Genomic DNA, 25,825 nt, shown 5'->3' with positions numbered 1-25,825 from the left:
TTAAGCTAAAAATAAGATAGAGCTCTTGAATGGCTTCATGTTTGCCTTTCTCAGTGTGCGAGACACACACTGAAGTTTCACAGCAAGATTTGAAGGTGTGATTATATCCTTTCTCCTGCTCCTCAAGGAAAAAGACCACACCAGCAAACCAAACAATCAGCTTCTGAGGCCCAAGTTGTTCTTCCTGTTATTTCAGCTGCCACAAATGCAGGGCTAACTTGGCCATTACTTGAATCCATACAATTGGCCTGCTATAAGTATCATATGATATTAAATGAATGCTGACCCTCCAGCTTTGGTAAGAACAATGTCGGTTCAGTGTACAGGTCCACTGTGGTATACCTAGCACACTTCTAGTAGCATGTATATAGAAATACATGACCTCAAGACTCTTCAGAAATTAAGCATTGTATAGGTACAATGTTGAAGCGTCTATGTAACTTTGTGTAGTAAAATGCAATGAATTACAGCCATTCCTGATTGCAGAGAATGCAAATGGATGGCTGGTAAATGGCAGCTGGCAGATTCTGCATGTGGACTTTTAAATCTTTAAAGACAAAATTGAAAGAAGTAATGCATTTACTCATTAGTAATGACAATCTGATCAGTGACAGTCTGATTCCTTCAAGGGCATGCTGACAGGCATTGCTGCAAGTTTTCATGTTGATACGTCATTGCTAGAATTGCTATTTTTTCTTTTTCCTCAAGGGAAGCTAAGACCTTGGTATATCATTCTTTGAGTTTGGATCTTAGTAATTGAATGCAGGATCTTTGAGCAACATTAGTTGTTTTTGCTAGAGTTTGAAAGGTGCAATTACATGACTCAATCTCTGGAAAGTGAGCTCTGTGGAGTTTTCAACTGTAAATGTCAGGTACAATAATTTTCATTCCTTTCTCCCCTCTTCTGATGTGAAGGCTTTGCCTATAAATTTTAATGCAATTTTTGAAGAACTCTGAAGGAACTTTATTATAATAGTCAGACTTCTGAGAACACATGTTAGTGCTTACCTCTTCTTTTGAATATGGGTTGACTTCTCAGAACTGTTAAATGCCCTATCTGGATCTTGCAAATCAATACAAATGTATCTTCCTGTGCGTCAAATTAATTGAAAAGAAGTTTTGACCAGGATTAAATGAAGGCATATGAATTATAGGCCTAAATTTTGGATTTGGCAGCTGCCATTATGTGATACAAGCAAAGCCTTGAGCTGTTGTCAAAATGCTTGAGCCAGTGGACTGCAAAGAGAAGCCTGCAGACATCACCAGAGTGTAATCCCCAAAGCGCTGCCTGCCTCAGACAGGAAGCAGCACAGGAAAGAACTGCTGGGAGTGTCCAGGAGACGCTGAAGCAAGGTGAGGAGATGCAAAAAACTGCTCTAACAAGCTTGTCTCAGTTTGAGTCCATGTTCTAGGCAGTAGTGAAGTGCAGGGGCAGCTCGACACATCCCTCTGGTCAGATACAGCTGTAGCTAGCCAGCAGATCTGGTGTTCTGGCCTGCAGTTCCTCATTCTTCTCTCAGCTGGCAGTGGACTAGTTACTTCTAAAAATAGTGCATGTTACAGATGCTCCTGTTACCATTGCGCGAAGGAATGGGATCCTTCTGCTTTGTGTGGGTAGAATTTCAGTCCCTGAACACAAACAGAATCAGAGCTGCAGGAGCCCATGTCTTTTAATGGGCACTGGTGTCTGGAGCACCTGAATCTGCTTCTGGTGCTCATCAGCTGGCTTATATATTGTTTCTTCAAAGTACAGGTTTTGCAGGTCTTTGAATACTATCATGCTAATTTAAACAGCAGCCAGCAGAAGGATCAGGCACACAATATGCCATTAGGAAGTACTGATTCTTTTCTTCCCTTTATTTCAAGTTTGGGAATTTGTATATAGGACCTCCTTATTTTTGGGAGGAAATGCTCCTCAAATTAGGTTGTTAGAGTTCTTTTTTCAAAGACCGTAATCTTTTTTTTTTTTTCTTTTTCTTTTTTAACGTCACTGATCAGTTTAAAGACAGCTTCATTTTTATCCTTACCTTTTTGTACTTTGCTGCTGAAGTGGTAGTTACTGGGAGAGAGTCCTGTATCCCATTTAAGTTTTAATCCCTTTCTCTTTGTTCATTCTGAGTGCTGCTATTTTATAAAGTCAGACAGAATGTTTTGTTAGCTAACAAATGGGAAGTAGAAAGCAAACAGACCTTCCTTCTCTAATAAATGCTTCTATTATTCTTTCTTATGGTTAGATAGAGTTTAATGTCATGGGCCAAACTTGAATTGATAGCTAAGCTGGAAATGATAATAATGTCTCAGTTGTGGGAAATGGATAAGGTTACTGATAAACTTTGTATTTTAAAGGTGGCTGGTGTCTTCTTGAGAGTCTTTTGTCTTTTCTTAGTTTAGACTTACTGGCTTTGCTAACTCTCATACTTCCCCCCCCCCCCCCTTTCTTTTTTGTGAGCTTGGAATTTATTATTTTACCAATAATGATACCTCAGACTGTTGGAAATAGTTGGCATGGCTTATTCAGTTGTATCCACTTAAAATAGGAGGATACATGTAATGAATGAAATATTTATTTTCCTGTTTAAATACGAATATAAAAATTTAGATGGCCACAGAACTGAAATATCTTGAATGATAATTTAATAATACTGCATATGAATCTGGATGCGGATGCAGTGTCGTGGTTTAAAACCAGTCAGGCAGCTCGTTCACTCACTTCCCCCCCTTCTTGCCTTCCCCCTACTCCTGGAGGGACAGAGAGGAGAATCAAAAAGAACGCATCTCCCACAGGTTGAGATAAGAACAGTTTAGTAACTAAGGTATAACACAGATCACTACTGATACCACCAATAATAATAATGATAAAGGAAATAACAAGGAAATACAACACCTCAGCACCAGCCGACCGATAACTTGCCCCCCCCCCCCCCACCTCAGCCAAGCACTGACAAATACTTTGTCCAGCCCTGCAGTGCTAGCCCTTCTGGGTAACTCCCAGTTACATCCTGGGCATGTGGTATGGAATACCTCTTTGGCTAGCTTGGGTCAGGTGTCCTGTCTCTGCTTCCTCCCAGCTTCCCCTCCTCCCTGGCAGAGCATGAGGCTCAGAAGGTCCTTGGCCAGACTAAAACATTTGAGCGGTAACTAAAAACATCAGTGTTATCAGCACCGTTCCCAGGCCAAAAGTCAAAACCCAATGCTGCACCAGCTACTAAGAAGGAGAAAAATGACTGCTACTGCTGAACCCAGGACATGCAGATTTAGGTGTTGATCTGAATATCTCAATTTACTAGAGTATTGAACAAAAAACCTGTGTGGCCATATGCAAGCTACTGAGAACCTGAGAGATGTTCTTATTGAGAGTAGTTTCAAAGTTGTTCCAAGAATTGCCTGTCTGTCCAGTACCTTGTGGTAATTTCACTCTTAAAATAACAAAGGCCTGCATTGGCTGAACACGAGTATGTGTGAGAAATCATATATTCATATATATGTGTATATATATAAAATATGTGTATCTATAATATCATAATCATAATATATAATATAATATATATATTGCATATAACATATATAATATACAAGATATAATATATAACAAATATATTAGTATTTTCATATGCTTTCTATAAATTTTTATATATAATATAGATTAGCTATATATTGCATATATTTATATATATAATACATATTATGTATTATAGTATTATACCTTTATAATTTCATATATAGTTATGTCTTACATATTATATCTATTTTTATACATAATATTATAATTATATATTATATATACACACATATATTATATATATATACACACACAATATGTATATGAATGGACCAGCTGCTTCAAAGGGGTCCACTGGATTCTGGGTATACAGTAGAGTAACAGATACGGTGCTTTCCAGACCAGAGTATCTCACAATTATATACACTTCATGTTAACATGGAGAAATGTTAGATGCCTTTGGTAAAGGCTCTTATCCAAGGCCGTGCTGAGGAATTTCTTGGTTTTTATTCACTTCAGTGATGTTCTGTTTTCTAGAAAACAAAATTTCTTCTGTCTGCTAGTAAATAGAATTGCTAGTTTTCCATACCTGGTGCTAAAATCAAAATGACAGTTCAAAGAATTTGAAAGATTCTAGGGACTGCTAAGAGTTGGTTTGACACACCATTCCTTAATCTTATGCAAACTAAACTGAATGGAAAATAAAATTGCAAACCCTCCTTAATATCACAGACTGATTGCTAGGCTTTTCAGCTGTTTTACTAGAAAACTTGGCATCCTATCTCTTTTGACATTGCAGATTCCCATTATCGTAAATTTAGCTGCCTTTCTGCAGACATCTGATCTGTGTTGCTCTGTAAGGTTTTTCTTTATAAATCATGGCTTGAAAATAGGTAGAGAGTGTACTACCTCAGAACAATAACAGAGAATAAGCTTATCTAACTTTATGTACCTAATTTAGTGGCACATAAGCCATTAGAAGATTGATGTGTGAGGACAGTAATAAGTTTTTGCTTACATAGTAGTTTTTTAGACTGAGGGAAGATAATGTTACATTACATTTATTACCCCCACCAGGAGAGGTGAGCTGCAGTCCCTGAAAGCATTGTTGAAAAATGCCTTTCCATTTCTGTTTACTCTGTCTTCCAGTTGCAAAGCAGAATTACTGTGTGTGAGCTTGATTCACTGTGTTGGAACTATTTGAGGTTATCATGGATTACTCATGGGAACTATTGCATCCTGAAAAGTTGGTTATTCCAATGCTTATAAAAATTAGAATCCTTTACAGCCAAGTTATCATTGGTGGTAGTTTCAGACATCCTAGGAGAATGAGCCCTTGATGGACCAAAAGACCAATGTTAAATGTTCTGTTAATGGCCTATTAATGTTTCATATTTCTTTGTGTGAGGTTCCATAAGATTGCTTCTTCCTTCTCCCTCTGTTAACTGATTAAGCAGGGACCTTAGGGAGGCTATTGAAACTGTCTTATAGAAAACTGAGAAAAACTCAATGTGTAGGCTGTTTTGTTGCTTCATGTTTCCACCAGAGTCGTCCTAATCACATTAGCATCTGTAAGCATGCACTGGCACTCACAGATCTGTTAAATCGTCTCCATAGTTCAAAAGGGACGGACTTGATGCAGTGCCTCACCTCTTTATGATTGTCTGTTTGGATAGTTGATGATAAAAATCCACAAATAACTGTTTATCTTTCACAGTGACAGACATAGCTTAAACTTTGGTGTCTTTGTAAACTTTAAATTATTCTTACTGTGGCTTCATGTGTATGCTGTGGTTCACATTTGTTCTCTTTGTATTACAGCTAAATTGCTGAAATAACTGCAACTGCTGGACAAGGAAGAAGACTTTTGTTCAGTTCTATTTAGTAGAACTAATCCTATATAACAATGAAGAGTAAGTTCAGAGTTGAAGGGCTGCACAGATATAACTGAGGACTGAACTGGCGTTTAGAATTTCTACTGCTGTATATGGAATCAGAAAAGATTTTGACAGTGACATTCTAATCTCTGCTGCCAGCTCTGATAATTAGCATCCACTTTGATCCAGAATTTCAGTCAGCCCACAGGAGTTACTCACCAGTCTAATTTCCTCCAAGAGGCAACACCAGTAACTCAGAGGCTTAGCTCTGAATCTCTAGCTGAATCCCAGGTCATCTTGACAGACAATCTGAAGCAAATTGTTCCATTCCTGGTTCCTGAGATGTGTAACTGTACTGCTAAGAAAGTAATCTTGGCATACCATTAAGATATTTCGCTGTGTGCGTGGATTGGGGATCCGAAAAATCTCAAAAGTATGTAATTGACATCTTATGCCCATGGCAGTGTGATGAGGATAGTCTGTCGCTGAACTGTTGCACTCAAAATGTACATTTGACAGAGTTCTTAGCAAGCTTTTTAGCTTCTTTTATTCCCAATGAAAAAATTCTCAATATAAAGCCTTGCCTGTGGTTGCAGTTGTTGTTCTATTTAGAGTTAAGTACCGTGCTGCGTTTGTATGGTGTGATCTTTCTGAAGCAATGTCAGCTGTGACATTAATAAAAGAGGAGTACACTAGAGGAGCTCCACTTCATCCGTGTTCTAGTTCATCATCCATCTACCTTAAAGCTTTGTAATAGTTATGGGTCGCATCTATCGCTTTTGAGTATGGATAGTAAAGCACACTTTATATATTGCATAATGATGTTCTCCAGCCTCTTGCTTGTTCTATCACATGCCAGCAGTGAAGTATTGGTAAAAAACAATGTACTGAGCTGATGAAGAAAAAAAACCCAAAATGTTTCTCTTTTGTAGATATTTAGAAAACCTGTGTTGTGAAGGTGTTCACTCTCATTCTTCCCTTCAGCTCCGAATAGTAGTATTGATGTACTGGGTTGTGGTTATTTAAGTTAGGTAATTGGAACACAGCAAAATGAGTTTATTTTTCTGTTTTGGGTCTCCATTATGGCTCTCAAGTGTTTCCTCCTTTATCTCCGGTAGAGAGCACTACCAGCTGCACTGCAAAGGCCTCTCATGTATTTACCAAAATGCTGATTGTGATGTGACGATTGGTCCCGTATAAAATATCACTGGAAATTGTGGTAACCTCCTGTTATCTTGTCACATGTGCTCGTTAAGATACACTAAGGCCAGAAGGGACTTTGGGAGATCATTTGAGACCCTTCTTCCTCAGGACAAAAATCTACTGTGTCTAGACTGGTGTCTGTCAGGAGTGTTTTGATCTTTTTTAAATTCTTTGGTGAAGGAAATTCCATGTTTTCCCTAGCCATTTTTTTCTGCCACTGTTATCTGTAGAGTTGCCATACTGCTTTGCCCCCTTCTTGGTGTCACCTTTCCTGCAGTGCTGTTCCATTTTTTTTTTTCCTCTGTGTTTGCTGTAGACATGATAAATGGTATATAGCTTCTTTCCTCCGTACACACATGCTTTTTGCCTTTAAAGAGTGCTGTTTTCCTCACTTTTGTCATCTAAGCCGGAGGTTGACACATCCATGTGGCACCGTAACATCATTTGCAGTGATTGGTGTGGGCATCCAGCAGTGATACAGCTGCATCTAAAATCCTTACCAGTAGCAGTTTCTGGCTCTGCTGGGCCATATAATGCTCTGAGGTAGCTTGTGTGTCAGCTGTGGTGCATTGCCAGTGCTTTTGAGTTCATGTTTTATAACCTATGTGTTGCTGAGGAGGGACTGTGCCCACAGGAGGCCTGGCCTCGCCTCATGGACATTGTAGGTCTTGCGAGCACTCCTGTGCCAGAGGCTGAGGAGGTAGCAGCAGCAGAGCGAAGGGTTGTTGTCAGGGGTGCACTGTGGAAGGAGTCCTGCTGAACCTTGCTAGGTTTGCTATGCTGTGCTAGGCTCAGGGACAAAAAGAGGTGGAGAAGCACAGCTTCCAGGTGAGCTCCAGTGTCTTCAGTGTTTGTTGTGAGGTGCCATTCCAGGCTTTTGCTTGTTGTTTCCTATAAGTAACATGGTGAAGACTGAAGTGTTTCTTCAATTTGTGAAGATGTGTTCAAAAAATAAGCATCAATAGAATTTGGTTGTTTTTTTCTTTTTGTAAACCAAGTACAAAAGTGTGTCAAAAGTGTGGTGTTATGGAGAAACATGATTTTTCATGCATGTGTATTCAGGGAAGCTGGTATATTTTTTGTACTTGGCTTACTTGTTTCTACACACTTGCTTCGGACAGTATAGCTTTAGATGAAACTTTGGACTGACCTAGGGAAAAGCACAAATAACAGGCTGTTCTAACAGAAGTCTGACTTCTGTTTTATAAAAGGTAGAATTAGCTCTCCGTGCTTGTTCAGTCACTGCTTCGTGTGCTGAAGCAGGCAGCTTCTGTCTGGTTGGCAGAACCTAGTGTGCAGGAATGGGAACTCTTGTCAGATTTGCATTCTCCAGAGTGGAGGGCAAGGATTTAAAATCGAGTATGACTGCAGCTCCTCCCAGTGGCAGGTCTTTCTCTGCTTCTGTTTGCTGGTACGGCAATGCCAGACCAAGTGGTGTTCAGAGAAACTCTACCCTGCTGCATTTTTACATGTGGGAAGGAGTGATTTTATGTTTGGTAGGATCGGTAATAAGAAATTGATTGTCTATCTGTAGCAGCCCACTGCACAGAAAGACTGCCAGGAACATACATGTCATCCCTCATTCAACATCACTTCACATTGTCTCAATACAGGTTTCAAAAACAGTGTATCTCTACAAAGAAAAAGAAACCTGCTGCTGTTGTTTTCCACATGCAATCACTGTGATTCTTCCTGCAGAAAATCTGTGAGTTTCATATTCTGTCCACATAGTTAAACCTCTTGTCATCTGGCGTCGTGATTGCTGCAGCATCCTCCATATCAGACCTTTACAAATGCAGTCTTGCTGTTGCTGTATCAGCTTGGACTATTGCTGCATGTGAATTTTATTCTTGTATAATAAGCTGTTCCAAAAGTGTTTGTCCAGTGCTTCCAGGAGGCATTGGAGGAGATACCATGACTGCTGACACCAAATGTTTTAGGCTCTGTGCCAATCCATGTAATTCTGAGATCTTTTCTATGCTGTTTGTATATGTAAAGCCTGTGTGTGTGTGCATATGGACACACACTATGTGAATATGTAAGACCTTATTGTTAAAAATCACACAGGATTTTTGAAAATCATTACTCATTAGGCTTTCTCTTGCATTTCTAATTGCACAGGCAGTTGCACATATTGAATTCCATTTCAGTTCTGCTTACAGTATTCCCTTTTTCTTCCATCCTTAATTGGTAAGCAAGTGTGTACATCGACAGACTTGGTCTGCAAAGTACAAACCCTCCGCCACATTCTTGAAGGTTTTCAAGACTTGACAAAACCCTGAGCAACTTGGTCTGCATTCAGTGTTGAACCCTCATTTGAATAGAAGGTTGTATCTGATCTCTCCTGAGATCTCTTAAGTCTAAACTTGCCTGACATTTTTTCTTTTAGTGGGCAGAATGAAAACCTGGCACTATAATCAGTAGTAAAGGCTGAAGTGTGAGTGCTTGACAACTAATGCAAGGGTTCAGCTTCTACCGACTTCTGTCAGTCTACTGTAGCACCGAATATATCAAAAATACCTTGCATTTTCCTGTCTCTGCCTTGGGTAGGATGCTAGGATGTGCTTCAGTGCGTGCGCACAGCTGCAGAGCAAGCCTCCTGGCTCAGCGTATGTACATACTCCATATTCCGTGGAGGATGTACAACTCCAAAGTTGTACATCATTTACCAACATGTGCTTCAAACCTTGATAATCTTTGTTGCAAGAGCATAAATTTGAGCACTGGTATGGTAGAAGCTGCTCTGTCTGCTAGTAGTAGTGTAGGAAGAACGTTGTCTTCACTGGAGTTGTAGCTTTCAAAGGTAAACTTGTTTAGGATTTTTGGTATATGGGAAGAAGTTTGTCCTCAGTAAAGCCAAGGGTAAGGTAAAAATGTGTGAAATAATCTTTGTTCATTGTCCTGTCTGCTGTTAATACTAGTCTCGCATAATTTTAGAATCTATGCGAGATTCTTAGTTGGTCTGTGCTACCTACTACAAAGCAGGCTGGGCTCTAAAGCCTTTGATTTTTTGGTCTTACAGTAGATCAAAGTTGTGGAACGGAGCACAGACACTTCCCATCCTTTCCTTCAGCTGCCAGCCAGCAGTTACTAGGCTTGCAAAACTCTTACCTCTCTTTCTGGAAGATACCTGAATCATTAGCCCTTAGTAGTTAATGAATGAGGTTTTTAAAGGGAGCTGCTCTTGGGGGGGTTTGGCTAAGGGTCCCTCTCACTTTAGGAATGCCATCCCTCTTTGCAACTTCTGTGCTTTCATCCATCCATCAAGTCTGATCCTTGTTTGGACCTTTTGCTGGCTTGTGTTATTTGGTACATGAGTTGTGTGCATTATAAACTTTGTCAGTGATAATACTTTGCAGTAAAATGAAAACTTAAAATGATGCACTTCCAAAAGGTATTTCATAAAAAACAATTTTTGACATGTTTAATTAAAAAGGTGCAAAGTTGGAGTTGCCCATCAAATTCCAGTTGCCTGTGGTTTAACTTTAGCTTTCTTTCAAGAATTTAACATCTTCCTAGAAATAGGATCTCCTGGGACAGTCATTCAAAAAATAATGCTTTTTTGTTGATGATTCCTTCAAGTAGTTGTAGTAACACTTGATTAATCAGTGTAGTGGTTGGTTTTTTGTTGTTGTTTTTATTTTTTTTTCCCCTATTTGGAGCTCCATTTAAAAAAATCTTCTTATCTTTTTTGTGATGTTTCCTATTGCTCACATCTTGAGCTAGATGCATTTTGAATAATTAAATGAAACTGCGCTTTTACTAGACTTATCCCCAGAAAGATTTTGGGTGTTTTCTAGCTAATTAATTAGATACCAATTGTAAATTGAATTTAAAATTCTGTTCCTTAACACTTCAAACAACACAAATTAGTAACTTTATGTGCTATTTTCCTTTTTCCTTTGGGAAACGGCAAGAACATTTCCAAGAGGGCTCTTCATGCATACTACTCCACTTTGATCTAGAGCTGAACGTAATGCAAAATACTCTTTAGCTACCAAAGTCTCCTTGTAAGAGGACATTGCAGCTAGTGATTTAGTATGATAGCCAGCCCTTCATTTTAATGTCGGTTAAGAGAATGCTGCTATTAGTCCTTTTCCTTGAATAGCCTTTAGGAGGATATCTTGCATTCAGTGAGATAAACTTGAAGAGCAGCCGTCATTGCCTCGGTGCAAAACGACCTGCTGGCTTGCAGGGATGGCAAAAGATGACCTCTTGCAGGATAGTTCATGGATTAAGCTCGTACTGACACTGCCTGCTGGGATGGTCTTAATTGAGGTTGCTAATGATATTACAGGATATCTGTCTGCATTGTGGACTGAGGTGCTTACGCAGCAGCTCCTCAACTGCTGCAATCTACAGTCAGGCATTTTTAAGGTAAACAAGCATCAATTTTGTTTGGGTCAGAAAGCTACTTTTATAATTCAGTTTCAATTGCACAAAACATGAATATTTAATAACATACTTACAATTGTTTCTTTAACTGAAGTTTTGAAGTATATCCTGATTTGCCAGCTACCGGAGGATGATGAAATATTTAGCTGAATATAAACTTTAGTAGAAAATTATTATTTTGGGAAAAATTTAAGGGAAATGCTTCTTTAAATTTGTGTGAACTTTTAAACTTGTATGAAATGCTAGAATAAAAGCCTTGCATTTGAAAGCTGTGACAGGAAGGGTTTGAAATAGTTACGAGAATTGTTCATACCTAGAGGTGATTATACAGTGTTTTCTGCTCCTCACTGACACAATGGCTGGGCTAATGGGTGCAATATGTTACTGGTTGACATAGTCCATTGGTCCATGAAGACTTATTTACATTTCATACATTGCATTACATTAACCAAGTAGCAAAATCACTGAATAGGAATAGAAGCTATTTGCAGAAAGCTAAGAAAATGTGATTTTTGTGATAGTAAAGATGACATGAAGAGTTCCAGAAGAACTCCAGGTTATCTGACATGCTCCATAATCACTGCTGCTTAGCTATAATATTCACAAGACTAATACTCACAGACTGTCCTGAAATGAGTGTATAAAACAGGTAGAGGTATGTGCTCTGAAAGGTCCACATTGAATTCAGGAGTGGCAGCTCTGAAGAGTATTGTGATAAGAGACAGGATGACCATTGAAAACAGGAATATTCAAAGTCAGGTTGTTAAGAGCCTGGGAACTGGGCTGCAGTTAACCAGGGCCACGGACCCAGCTGACATATCTAGGTGTTAGAATACAATACTGGGAGGGACAATGGCACTCCTTCATGGGAAAGGTTATTGACTGAGTAAATATAACATAGAATTGCAAATAAATATCATTGTGTGTTTTGACAAAGTCATTCCTAGTATAGTGTTTATGTAAAACTGAAGATAAATCAATTAAAACCTTCAAGAAACAATGTGGGAGAACTCTTCCTCATGGCTTGTTGATTGAAATCTTAGTCACTGAGAAATTCAAAGTTTGTGCCAGATTGTATATACTTTCTTTTATGCCAGTTTGAAAGCTTAGTGCCTAAGAGTTTTAAAATCACTTAAAATTTGTGTGTTGTGGAATGCTTGTGAGACACGGGAGCATCCTGAGGAGTGGGTATAGCAAATCATAACATCATTGACAATATGATGGGGTAGAAGAATGAGAGTAAGGCCAAGCTTGTTCTGCAGTGAGGGGCAGCAGAAGGAAGAAGGGTAATATCCCTTATTATACCAGCTGTTGAAGAGGAGTGGAATTTTCTAGTGTAAGAGTTCTTAGGTGTAAATGGCAAATGATAAATTAGTTACACTGATTAATTAACTAAAGCATTTAATTTAATTGAAATTGATTTAGTTGCATTATGGGAGACAAAAACAAGCATGAGCAAACTGAGACTTCACCTTGACTGTGTCCTTAAGCACTCTATTTACAGTGCTACAACAAATGAAATGAGGTTTGTGTTTAAATGGCAACTATGCCAAAAGGTCTTGGTGTCATTGTTTCCCTATCACCTACACCCAACAAAAGAGGTAAAAAAACCAGCTCCTAAATACTGAAAAATAAACTGAATAACAACAAAAACCAGCTAGTCTAACAAGATGCTGTTCTGTAGGTTTTACATTCTTCAGTATGATCCTTAGGAAACTGAGCTAGGAATGGATTGCTTAGGATGCATTGCACTAAGTATATTGCATCTCTTCAGATGATATAAAGATTCTTCACCTAATGGGATCTTGAAGAAAAATGTTGTATTGCAGGTAAACACCTTAGAATTATGTTGGGAAAAGCTCCACTTGTACTGTTCTTTAGTTAATAGATGAGGATAATAGTAATGTTATACTACTGTTTTCTGTCTTTTTAAGTGGTATTTTTAATGGTAAATGGATGTCTTGTTAATTAGGTCAAATATGATTGTTGGAGCTTTACAGAGCATGTTAACTTTTCTGTATGTCAAGGGAAATGTTATTTCTGAAGTCAGGTCAAGCCTGGTTCTGAAGTCTGGAGAAAGAATGTCATGATCTCCTGAGAAACTACTTGTTCTTTAGAATCTCAGTGGCTCAATTATCCTTCGCTACTTTTTCTGCTCATCAAGCTAGAATATGAAGTAGTTGTCATTTAGGGTTCTTGCATATGCTTGTACACTTATCAGTTCATTTGGTGTTGCTTTAGGGTGAAACTACTTCCTGAAGTTTGAAAACTAGTAAGTCATATGTATTCTAAAGATGGCTTGTAAATTGGAGATTCAGGGACCAAAGATGTTCAGAACTGTAGGGAAACTGAATACTTATAATAACTGCTAAAAGGCATGTAATCATATATGAATTTTGCAAGATCCTTGTGTACTTATTTCTGCTTCCAGTTAATTTTAACTTGAACCTTACATGACTTTGTATGGCTTGCTTCATCTGCGCTAGCTGCTCACTGCTAGGTGATTACATGAAGATGTGTGTATGTAAAGCTTGACTCCCAGGATGTGCACAGGTGACCTCACTGTGACCTTACTACTTAATTGGTCTTTCACATCTTGGTATTAATTGAAGCTTGCTCAAGAAAATAATGAGCCTTAGAATGCAAGAACTAGTTGTCATTTAGAAGTAAAAAATCTCATTTTGATAATACATAATGAAAATCTGTTTAGGGTGTTTGATGGCTAATTCTCCTGTACAGCTAGGGTGCTGGTTCCAAGTCAGTTTTCTCTTCTTCCCTTGTAATGTGGTGGGTCCACTTGCTGCTCAAATGCAAAGGCAACCATGGACAATTAAGAGCTGGAGCGCTTTGTGCAGCACATTAGACTGCATCCAGCTCAAGTGCCCCCTGAGCAGGGTTCAGAATGTTTCTTGCTGCAACTCTGCTCTTAGATTTGAGCATTTCTTTCTGTCTGACAGGCTGGTTCTGTCATGCCAAAACCCTTGACGTTTATTTCTCCTATAATTTTGTTACAGGAAAAAGAAGGAAAACTACTTACTTCTCTCATTAGCTGTCTTTTCTTGCCCTGTCTTCAAGAAGAATTGCATTCCTCCTTTTCTATCCCCTCATTACCAATAAAGTAAGTAAATAACTTATTCCTTAGCTCCTTTACCCTAAGGAGTACCCTAAGTATAGTAAGCATTATTTCCATTTTATAGACAAGGAAGTGAAGAGCAGAGCAACAAATAATTTCATCAGTATGACAAATGACATCGATGGATTTGGTTGTGCTTGAATGGCGGTGATAGCCGTGCTGGCTCAAACAGCAATATCTCCAGCCTCCCCTGGTAGCCTTCATCTTTCCTGTCCTCCTTTACCCTGCATCTGACCATCTACCTCCATGTTAAGTCACGAGTAGCATAGCACAGTGCCCTAGATTGGCCATTTTGTGAAGTGTGGCCTGGGTTGTTTTTCATCCAAATCTATTTTCTATTCTTCCCTGTCCAACTATATGAACAATTACACCGCTGTATTCCCCTCTGTATGGGAGGGAGAGGGGTTTGAAACAAAGGATCAAAGGCTGTGTAACCTCACATAAGCACCACTGCTACTGAGATTGAAACTTGTGTTAGGCTATAGTTTTTGAGAACTTTAAAGAAGTCACTGTTACTGAAATAAATTACTATCATCAGCTTATGACTTGACTTCTAGAAGTTTTGGAGTATCTGTGCAGTGAACTAGATTTCAGGTTAAAACTTATTACCTAGAGAACACCTCAAATGTCTGTGCAGTCTGCACAGGTACTTGTGGCAACACAAGGCCAGAGATGACATGGGAGGGAAATGCCTGAGAGGGGAGTGAAGTATGTTTCTGATGCTAGCCAAGTGGTTCTGCTGCCAGTGCTTGTCGGACTACAGCAGCCTCAGGTGAACTTCCCTATGGTGAGTACTGACACTAGGTTACTCTAGCTTGCCAGAAGTCTAGGATGTGACAGTAGTGGGAGTTAATACACCTGTGGTACTGTGTGTTTAGCTAGTGACTTTAATGATGGAGAGTGCTTCAGTTCTGCACTCTGACACGCACTTAAGGCTTGTATTGAGCATCTGTAGTTCTACTGTTACTTGTGTTGCCAGATTAGGCTCATACATGATAATACCTTGATTTTTCTGTGTAGATAATAGATGGTATGGCATAAAGAGGTAGGGAAAAGATCATTGTCTTTTGTTTTCTGTCCTGTAGATAAGTTGAGAAATACAAGTATATTTGATAATTTAGAAAAGATTTAACTGTTTCTTCATTTCTTTTTGTATGTCTCTGATTTTTGAATGGATGAAATTATTATAAGATGTATTAAGAAATTCAGTATATAGCCATCTTAAATATGGAATGCCTTGTAGGTTGTTCCTTACTACTTAACCCAGTTCAAGAACTGACATACTGTATTTTTTTGTGAATAAATTTTGCACTGCATCTGTATGTATGCCAATTTTTTTTTTTTCCTATCTTATTTTGTTAGGAGGAGATTAATGAAAGAATGTGACTTCTGTTTACCTTGCATTTCTCTGTTTTGCTTTAGGAGTTGAAGTTCACTGAGTCTTTGTTAAGGCAGTGTGAAGTATCCTTTAGGAAGTACAGTTTGCAAAATGCTAACTTTCTGTGACTGATAGCTTTGGATTACCTTCACTTTTGTAGCTGGAGGATGCAGATTCTCTTCTAGGATTACCAGACTTGATGATCTCATATGAAAAAAGTGAACAGGCAAGGTATTTTTGCATACTGTTACATCAACATCTGTTAATGTTTTCTGCTGTTGAATGTAGCCAGATTCTCCTGTTTAAGAAGCCACAGCTTTTCTCCAGGAAGTCAACAGGGGCATAAAGCATAACTGCGTTGTGATGAACTTCTATCTAAATTAAAAACAGCTTTTTAAACTTTCATAACCTCCTGGTGTTAAGCTAGCATTTTTACATATGACTCACTCGTACGGATTGTATTAGCTGTAGCCGTGGGTAAGGCTGTGCAGAAAGAGCTGGACTGTGACTTCCACAGGGGCAATGAAAGCACATTTGGCAGTGAATAAGGACTTCAGACTATTGCAGAAGGTAATGTTTATAGTAAATATTTTGCCTTACTGTAAGCCTCTAGGTGGAGGGTGAGGCTTCAGTGGGGAAATGGGGCAAAAAAACTCCCAACTTGATAATGGTTATGTTAATGATGTAAGGTTTTATTTGAAGTAGGCAGTCAACTTTGAGTTTTTTACATCTTAAACATAATAAAGGCCAATCCACTTGTTTCCTGAAGCCTGAAGTGTATAGAGGATTATAATAGATTCATTGTTGTTGGATTTCTGGATTTAACGTGAAATATAGTGGGAACATTGATCTTTATAAGGCTCTTGTCCTGTTTTGAACTTTGAAATTGGCTTGTAAGGTTTCTTTTTTGAACTATTAGTATTGGTTAACCAGAAAGTAAAGGTCTGCTTTCCTCTATGCTCACACATGAATAAATCTCCTATTTCTTGATTTTTTGGTTTGGTGTGTTTTTTTTTTTATTTGGCATTTTCAAAAAAATATTGCTGAAAAACGGAATTTCATAAAGCTGACTTCTGTCTGCAGCTCTATACGAAGACCTAGATTGTGGATGAGAGCAAGTTACATTTTTAAAAGAATTTAGTAATTCTGAATAATGCTTGAAATTATGTAAACAGAAAGTATTACAGGTTTTGCTTTATGGTATGATTTGACATGCGAACATTATAATTTCTGTATCTAAGGCTGGCTGTTTTGCCAGGGAGCCTTTCTCACGTTTTGCCTGTTGTTCCCAGAAATGCACCTGGCTGGCTGATGTGGTACTTGCAGGAGCTGGGGAAGGGAGTATGGTCTCTCCTTCCTTGTCACTTGGCACATTTAAGAAGAAGTACCAGGCATAAATTGATAGTGTTTCCTTCTTAAATCAGTAGATAGCCTGAAACAAGAGCTGTGAAAGAGGGAAACATTCAGTGCTTCCACAGGAGGGTTACCTCTGAGGAAAATATTAACTATTTCACTGCTTGGGTGTAACTTGGCAGTCAGCTAAATGCTTATCTCAGACTGCTTCCCAGAGCTGCAAAGGAGGGAGGAAAATCACTAGCTTTTAGAAATAGGCACGTGTAGATATCTTTTACAACTCTTAAAACTAATGAGATAATACTTTAGCATACTGAAAATGAGTAGGTAATACACAGTAGAATGAATTATTCTCTACTTGAAGGATTACTGACTTTTTGTATTCAGTTGGTTTATAATCTCCAGCTGTTTTCCTGTGCTGTCAAAAACTGTCTTGTGCAGATTGTTTTTAGGGAAGAGGTGAGAAGAGAAGGGGAAGTAGAGACTACTCAGTAAATCTGTAAATACATTTGGGAGGACTGGAGGAGAGGAACAACTCCTGTGCAGATTTCCCTGTGTTTAGCTGTAATAGCTCCATACCTAATTTGGTGCAAGTGGTTTGGTGCCTGTGTTCATGACTCAAATGTAGGCTTCCAGTCTAATGCCAAGAACTACATGTCTGTCAACAGCACTACTTAAGCTAAGTGATTTATAGCTCCCAAGCCAAATTATGAAATCTGTTGTCCTTAAGCCCACTATAAAAGGTATCCAGAAATCTGCCACTGAATCATCTCCTGCTTATTCAGGAGACACTCCTCACGAGCTCCACACTGATTACCCTTGTTAGGCTACACTCAGTGTGTGGGCTGAACCTTTTTTTTTTTTTTCTCTCATACAGCTGGAAGATGGGAGAAAGGACTTGGAATCATAGAATAGTTTGGGTTGGAAGGGATCTTAAAGCTCATCCAGTTCCAACTCCCGTGCCACAGGCAGCTTCCAGTAGACCAGGATGTGCAAAGCCCATCCAGCCTGGCCTTAAACACTGCCAGGGATGGGGCATCCACAGTGTTTCTGGGCACCCTGTTCCAATGTCTCGCCTAATTCTACCCTCATTTGGTTTAAAGCCATTCCCCCTTGTCCTGTCACTACATGCCCTTGTAAAAACTCCCTAGACTTTTGTTTTAGCAGATGCTTGGAATTGTTGAAGGTGAGTGACTTTTACTGAGGTGGTCGGCCTAGATGAAGAGTGCTTTTTCTGAGGGTTGAAGTATGGGGAAGTTAGCTAGTGAGACAAGAACAGTGGCTGGAGGACTCCCTCAAGTCAAAGAAATGCTATCCCTACTTTACCCTACCTTCTTTCTCCCCCAGGCCTTGTTTCCTTGCTTGCCTGCAGTAAAGGCAGAAAACACTTTAATCGATATACAGGAACAACTTTTTCTTCTTGCTGCATCAACTTGCAATAAATATCAAACAATGTTTCATCTGGAAGGAGTGCTGTAACAAAACTGAGACAAAGAAATGCAGCTGGTATGTGGGTGTCTCAGGTATAATGTGATGTGAATAGATATATCTGGTTAAGTGAATATATATATATCTGGTTAGATGTGAATATATATATCTGGTTAAGTGATGGAGTGGCTCTTACAAAATTACAGAGAACAAGTTGGTATCCTTTTTTCCTCTCCAACAGAGAGTCCAGGTAGACAGACAGCATGCAAGATGAATACTGAAAATATGAGCACAGCATGGAGTTAATGAGAAGGCAGTGTGCATGTACATTAGGCAAAGGGAGCCTCTAATTTGGAAGGCTAATGATCATGTATCTATACTGAGATGTTTGCGAGTTCAGTTAGTTGGGTATGTCACAGAATTTCCTTCAGTGAATGGTGTTAAGAAATTAGAACGGCAGTTGTGTGGACTCTTACCTTGGAGCAGATGAGTGAAACACAGGCCCCAGACTTCCCAGCACTGCAGTGCTTTCATGCTCTGGGAAACCAGGGTTTGGGTCATGTGCCTGTGCTGCACAGGAGAAGGATGGCAAGTCCGCTGATGTCTGGGATAGTTCAAGAAAACGCATCCTGCTGGAACTGCATTCTTTTTATCTCTGTGGTGAAGCTGGGAAGAGTACCACCATTTGGTTTCTGGAGAGAGGTGCTATTTCTGTGGTTTGTTTTGCAAATTCAAAAACTAGTCATCAATAAAGGGGGTCAGGTATGAGATGGGACCCTTAGGAGGTGCAGCCAGTGCCATGATTGTCCTGCATAAGCTTATGCAAACTGCACAATTCTGGAGCAAAAAGAATCATCTCCCAATTTTTCTCTCTTTTGGTGATGCCTCTTGTGCAAGGGGGGAAAGAATGAGACTAAGTTTGATTACCCATTCATCTCTCCCCACCCCGGACAGACGGAAGGGGCCTTGAGAAAAGCTGAAGAACCTAAAACCCACCACTTCTGTCACCTTGTGTCTTGGGTGAAATTAGACATTGCTGCTTATATCCTTCCATCAGCTGCTTTAAAATCTGTCTGTTGCAGGGGACAGTGTACTTGTCTGTTGTGAATTTTTTTTTTCTTCTTAAATTTTAAATCTTTGTTTTGTTTTATTGTCTTTGAGATGAGAACGCAAACAGCCAAAGACTGTTTTCACATCTCAAAGTTGCAATCTGGAGAGTGCAGCAGATGATGTAATTTTTAAAGCTGCTTCTCCCAATGGAGAGTTTTTAGAAGTTTTTATTACCAGTAGCAAACCTTCAATTAGAAGCTCTCTTTTACCTATTTACTTAGTGTACTGGTATGTGAAAGGATTCTTAGTCTTTCTTATGTACCAATAAAGCAGCTCTTGAGATTATGAAGAAATACATAACTTAGGTTTAGTTCATGAAACTACAAGTTCTTTTCTTATTTTAATGAGATTTATAGAATTTCATTCCGATCGCTATCATCTTTACTTGAAAAATAATTTCAAAAAACCTTCTTTTTTGTACTTGAAAAGTGTAATGTTGGTGGTGATTCTGCATGTTGGGTTTATTTTCTGAGACTGTGGAGCTGGCTGCAGATGGAACAAGGGTACCTGGCCAGCAGTGTGGCAAGCCACATGGGTCTCTGGTATTTCCAACTGTCTTTCAGAGAGTTGTCTTAAAACTTGTTAATCTGTTGTGGAGAGTATCTTCCCTCCTAAACACTTGAGAGTTGTAGCTTCTCTTACATTCTCTTTCTGTTTTCTAGGTATGTAACAAGCCTGTTGGTTTTTTTTCAGTTTGAGTGTCTTACTGTATATCATGTGTTGTGTTTAGATCTCAGCAATGTGCTTAGGCATTCAGACTTTACGATGAATTGCATAGTGTAGTGGGTTTGCCCTAATGATGTATTACTAAGCATGTGCTACACGGATTTCATAGAATCATAGAACAGTTAGGGTTGGAAAGGAGCTTAAGATCATCTAGTTCCAACTCCCCTACCGTGGGCAGGAACACCTCCCACTATACCATGTCGCCCAAGGCTCTGTCCAACCTGACCTTGAACAGTGTCAGAGATGGGAGCATTCACAGCTTCCTTGGGCAACCTGTTCCAGTGTCTCACCATGTTAAGAGTAAATAATTTCTTCCTTATATCCAATCTAAACTTCCCCTGTTTAAGTTTTAACTTGTTACCCCTTGTCCTGTCACTGAAGTCCCTAATGAAGAGTCCCTCCCCAGCATCCCTATAGCTCCCCTTCAGATACTGGAAGGCTTCTATGAGGTCTCCATGCAGCCTTCTCTTCTCCAGGCTGAACAGCCCCAACTTTCCCAGCCTGTTTTCATACAGGAGGTGCTCCAGTCCCCTGATCATCCTCGTGGCCCTCCTCTGGACTTGTTCCAACAGTTCCATGTCCTTTTTATGTTGAGGACACCAGAACTGCACACAATACTCCAGGTGAGATCTCACAAAAGCAGGGTAGAGGGGCAAGAATCGCCTCCTTCGACCTGCTGGTCACGCTCCTTTTGATGCAGCGTAGGATACAGCTGGCTTTCTGCGAGTGCACGCTGCCAGCTCATGTTAAGTTTCTCATCGACCAGCACCCCCAAGTCCTTCTCTGCAGGGCTGCTCCGAATTGGCAAGGATCTTTTTGTAGGAAGGCGTTCCCCAGTTCAAATTTGTGTGTACTTCATTATTTGTTCAGTAACTGTGTTTCATAATTTATGTACTGTTTCTATATGTATATCCTTGCAAACATCTAAGTGAAGTATATGTTCTGCACGTCTACTGTCTTTTCGACTTCCTGCGTCAAAGTATTTCATTCAGGCTCTTTAACTAAGAGTGTGTCTGGCTGTTTGCCCAATGAGATTTTGCATACATGAGAGTATGGCCTTAGCTTAGCAAGAAATATTTTTTCCTTTGCCTTTATGGATATATGTACATATATATATATAAACATAAGAACAGTCTGTGGCTTATAATGAAGAGTATTGCAAGAAAGCTTTGTTAGTACGAGAAATGTTCCTTTAAAATTATAAACAATCCTGCTGTGTTTTAAAGTTTGGATTTGACTAAGTTTGAGGAAGTCATGGGAGCTAATATAATGATAAAAATAGCTGGTATTCTGAAAGGTAGCTGTGACTGTGGGGACATTGTCTTCATGACTTTGCCCTGTTAAAGACTTTTATGGAGAATGCCATGCATTTAGTGCTTTAATTAGAAATGGGGAAGTAACTAAAAAGATACATAGGAAGCAAGTTCAATTTCAGGTGAAACATTGTAGTGAAGGTTTTGCTGAGAACTAGAAAAGTAAAAGAAACAAAATACAGTGGCAACACCAATGTAAACTTTAAACAAGTTTGTCTTCACATTTTAAATGATACTGCAGGATGCTTTGGGGGGGGTGTGTGAAGTTTGTTCATCTCCACCTATGTCACTGAGACTGGGACTTCAATTTTGTTGTCCGTTGATAACAAAAAAATATCCCACAGTGAAATTACTTTGGTATCCTTGAAAATATTAATATATATTACAGATACTTAATCTATGAAAGTGTGGCTGTCAGTCACTGGCTTTATCTGCATGTGCCCTGAGATCAATAGTACATTAAGGAAACTGACATGAGGAGGGGAAAAATTCATAAATAATGAATAGCAGGCTTTGCTGCTGGCTCTTCATTTCTTCCAAGAATAATACAAATTCTAGTGAAGTACTCCTGTACTTCCTAACCCTATTACTCAAGACCATTATCCCGAATATCGATGCTTTCCTTTAGGCTGTTTCTTCTTAAGAAATATATCTGTGTTAACCTTAACTACATGCTGGCAAAGAAAAAAGCTAGTGTTTCTATTTATCAGATATACAGGTACAGTAAGAGTATTTATAGGAGAACTTATCTGCAGTCTACTGAGAGACCAGGATTTGAAATAGGGAGATGCAAGGCTTGCTTTTAAGTGGTTTCTTAGCTCTATGAACAATAGATGCTTCTGAAAAGGGATTTTCGTGGTATGCAGGACATGTGAAATGTTGAGCATTGGAGCATGATCCTTGCACTTTAAATCTGTGTATTAATTTTTTTTCATTAGCTCTCTGCTTCCACATCCTGCATATTGCTGGCAAGCATGCATCAGCAATAAGAATTTCTTCACTAATGTGTCTGACACATCTGTGAAATGTGGCTGGTCAGAGCTATGGCTGCTTTTTTGGAAGTTGGCTCCTTTCTAGCCATTTAAGTAATTTCACCTGATATTACTTTAAATTTCAATATTATGTGCTCTTTTGATGAATAGTCGTGTAGAATCAGCACAGGAAGAGCAAAGTCCTTGGCAATACCAGCTCAATTGCATCTGCAGATGAGGATTTAAAATTCTATGCAGCAGACAGTACCTCCAGCAGGCGAGTAAAAGGTTACTGCATTATTTTGCTTGTTTGCATCTGTAGTCTTTATCTACCAAAAGGGATTTTTTTTTAATTAATGTTCAATTTATTGTGCATGCTTGTATATAGATACCACTGGAAATTGATCTAATAGAAACATGAATATCAAAAGGGCACAGCAAGGTGAAGGGAGAGGCTCAGTTCAGCTTTAAACCAAGGAAAGGGGAGGGGGAAAGAGGAGAGTAAAGGGGAGGGAGAGAGCAGCAGCGAAATTCAGCTTTCAGTGCAGTGTGAAAATGAGAAGTTGTTTTGTGACTATATTCATTTCAGCTGTTCTCACATCGCTTGCATTTTTCTTTAAGCTTTTGCTAGAGAGTATGCTGTTGAACAAGGACTGATAGCTCTATGAATGTGACAATTATTTCAAGTCAGATTATCCTGTAATCAGGTTAAGCAGTTTTGTTAATGTGAGACCTTCTACTTTCAGAAGTAGTATCCCATACCATCTTAAACCAATTAAAGTGAGCTTTTTGCAATATTACTTGCTTTTTCTTTTTTTTTTTTTTCCTCCCACTATGGAAAGGAAAAAGAAGCATATAGTTATTGTATTAGTATCTCTTGCAAGTGAGAAGACATTTCCAGGACTAAGTTACTTGCGTGTGTTAAACTAGAGGGGCAGTCAAGCTTATATTTTGAGCAGAGTATACCTCTTTTGAAAGGTTAGAAGACCTGTTTATGTCTGACTGCTCATTTGAATTAGTTTTGCAATTTTTTTTTTCCTTTTGTCAGAGCTAAGGGCTCCTCGAGGACTTTATTAAAGCTTAATATGATCTGCCTCTAACTTACTTGGGGAGTTGGTTGTGGTACCTTTAGACATTTTACTATAAATTCTCTCGTGCTTGTTTCTTCCCGGGTTTAAATTTCTGTTGGCTTTTCCTAGTGTTGTTCTCACTCACGTAGCTTTGTAGCAGCCATTCTTAAGTCAGGATCTGGTGCACCTGGGCAGCATTTTTCTCACAGATTCTGACTTTTCAGGAAGAGTTTCTGTTTATTTTTTGTTCCTCTCAGGCGCTGCAAATAGCCTGGGAGTATAGCAGTCAGACAGGTCCCGTCGTTCTCCTGTGTAATTGGAAGGTCCTTTTCAAGCAGAGGCATTACAATGGGTTGGCAGCTCCGGACGTGTGCTGAGTGCCGCAGCCGTGCAGAGCGGAGGCCCTCGCCGGCGCGGAGGATGCTGTGGGCGAGCGTGGGGCCGCGCGGGGTGGGGCTCCCGGCTGTGGGCTGCTGGCGTAGCCTCCTGGCCGGGACCCAGGCTGGGCAGGCTGCACTGTGGGCAGGGTGAAACAGGCTGGAAGTGACAGAAGCCACAGAAGAAGTAGTCAGCAAGCAGGTTGGAGAGGCTGCCACCCCGGAATTCACTCCTCTGTTAAACAGCTGCCCATCTTTTCAAAGGAGCTTACTTTGCAAAGAGGAGTACAGGAAAGAATGAACGTGGTTTTTAAATGGGAGGTATTACTTGCTGAGGAGACTGGCTGACATTTTTTTTGAGGGTTTTTTTTTCTTTTTTTTTTCCCTTCTCCTATTTTGTTTAGCAGTCATAATTTCAGCCAGGGAGCTGCAGAATGAGGCAGCTGGCCAATTTTGAGTGTTTATGGGACAGTACGAGTCCTAATTTCTTTAAGAATAAACTCATCTGATGAGCAAGTCAATGTGTGGCTGTGGCTGCAGCATTATTTCTTCTTTAATGAAGAGGCTGGGCTGTTCAACCTGCTGCTCCAATCTTCTGTCTTGCAGTCATACATCAGAGCAGTTGCAGAGACTATCTATTGAATGTCTCAATCGGCCAAAGAAGGTAACTCTATTTTAAATTTTCACTATTTCACTATATACCATTAAAAGGGTGATGTATAATTTGGACTAACATGATAAAAAGACAAATTTCAGATGTTCTTAGCAGGTTTTTTTGACCTTGCAGTAACTATCCAATATCATTTTGCCATTATCAGGTTGTGTAGCAATAGAAATGTGCTGCAGTAATTGATTTTGTAATAGGATCAGGTGATTTACTGGCTGCACTGACAACCACTTGCTTGCTTGTTCTGAAACGTGGAGCACTCTAATGGATGTTTTGATTGCAGCCCCGAGTTCCTCTGAAACTGCTGGATGCTCAAAGATGTAACATCTCATTTGTCAGAATAAAAGCTTCTCTAGCGGTGTCATTGGAAATTCATTGAATATTTAAATACTGACTCCAGATTTGGGATTCTTTGTAAAATCCTTTCTGTGTAGAAGTGAAAATTGTTTTAGTCAACTTCATGCATGTCAAATTATCCCCTTTCCTGATAGCCACTTGAAACACATTAATGCATGTGCTGTATGCGTTTCCTGAGAATTTTGTCTGTGCTAAATGTATTCCAAGTCTGTGCCTAGAGGAGAGTGTACAGCAGTTATTTGTGGATTGCTATTAAATGTCATAATTTTCATATATTATGCTTTGGAAACAGAAATCTGTCTCTAATTAGAAAACAAACCAAACTGAACTAAACAAAACCCACTCTGTATCAGAATATAGAATTTACTGTAGAAGAAGTCACTAGGAGATGTGATCCAGTGAATGAAATTGGGGAGTTTAATTGGGTCCACCTTTTGGACCAAGCTGTCTTAGGCTGATAAAATTGAATCTTCTTAAACTCTTAGAGCTTTTAAGATATGTAATACACCATTAATTTCCAGGTTAATTGGAGAGTCGTATGAGCACAAAATGTATTACAGTGGTTATTAATAGTATATACCTAATTCTTTTCATTTTTCAAAGAAGTCTTAGTTCTTCCCAGTTATTGTGCAAGAATAAACATGCCCTTCTCAATGTTTTTTCACTGTTATGTGTTATATCACATAAGAATGAAAATGAAAAACCAGAAAAAACCCATGGAGTTACGAAAAGTGGCTTTTAATTGTTGTTTTTTCAATCTTGAAGTGAAAACTGATGGGGAAAAACTTGCAGCAGGAAGTAGAAGTGTCTCAATTGGACCTCAAAATAAGAAACAGTCAAAAGATAACTTCAGCATACAGAAATTTAGAGAATGGCACTCATTTTGTCCTGAAGACACTGGTATGCTGTGTACTGTAGGTGATTGAATAACTAATAGCCAAGATCAAATATGTAACAATTTCTAAAGT

At 39.2% G+C, this 25,825-nt stretch overlaps 1 protein-coding gene across 2 annotated transcripts in view; it reads left to right on the top strand.

The window, feature by feature from the left end:
* The window catches only part of FBXW7 (F-box and WD repeat domain containing 7), a 173,841-nt gene that overhangs the window by 20,677 nt on the left and 127,339 nt on the right, over positions 1–25,825 (top strand). The window contains exon 1 of one of the 2 annotated variants that reach the window (XM_057419030.1): positions 24,309–24,497. The exons of the other annotated variant lie outside the window; for it this stretch is intronic. Within the exon in view, the coding sequence (XP_057275013.1) occupies positions 24,342–24,497 (156 nt within the window). The 5' untranslated portion in view covers positions 24,309–24,341. Of the gene's footprint in view, positions 1–24,308; positions 24,498–25,825 lie in introns of those variants that run through there. 2 annotated transcript variants of the gene reach the window in all.

Source organism: Pezoporus wallicus, unplaced genomic scaffold, assembly GCF_028554395.1.
Source record: "Pezoporus wallicus isolate ANWC-B61680 ecotype Strahan unplaced genomic scaffold, APGP_CSIRO_Pwel_v1 contig_2384, whole genome shotgun sequence".
Taxonomy (NCBI): Eukaryota; Metazoa; Chordata; class Aves; order Psittaciformes; family Psittacidae; genus Pezoporus; species Pezoporus wallicus.
This window is presented reverse-complemented; position numbering and strand designations above follow the sequence as displayed.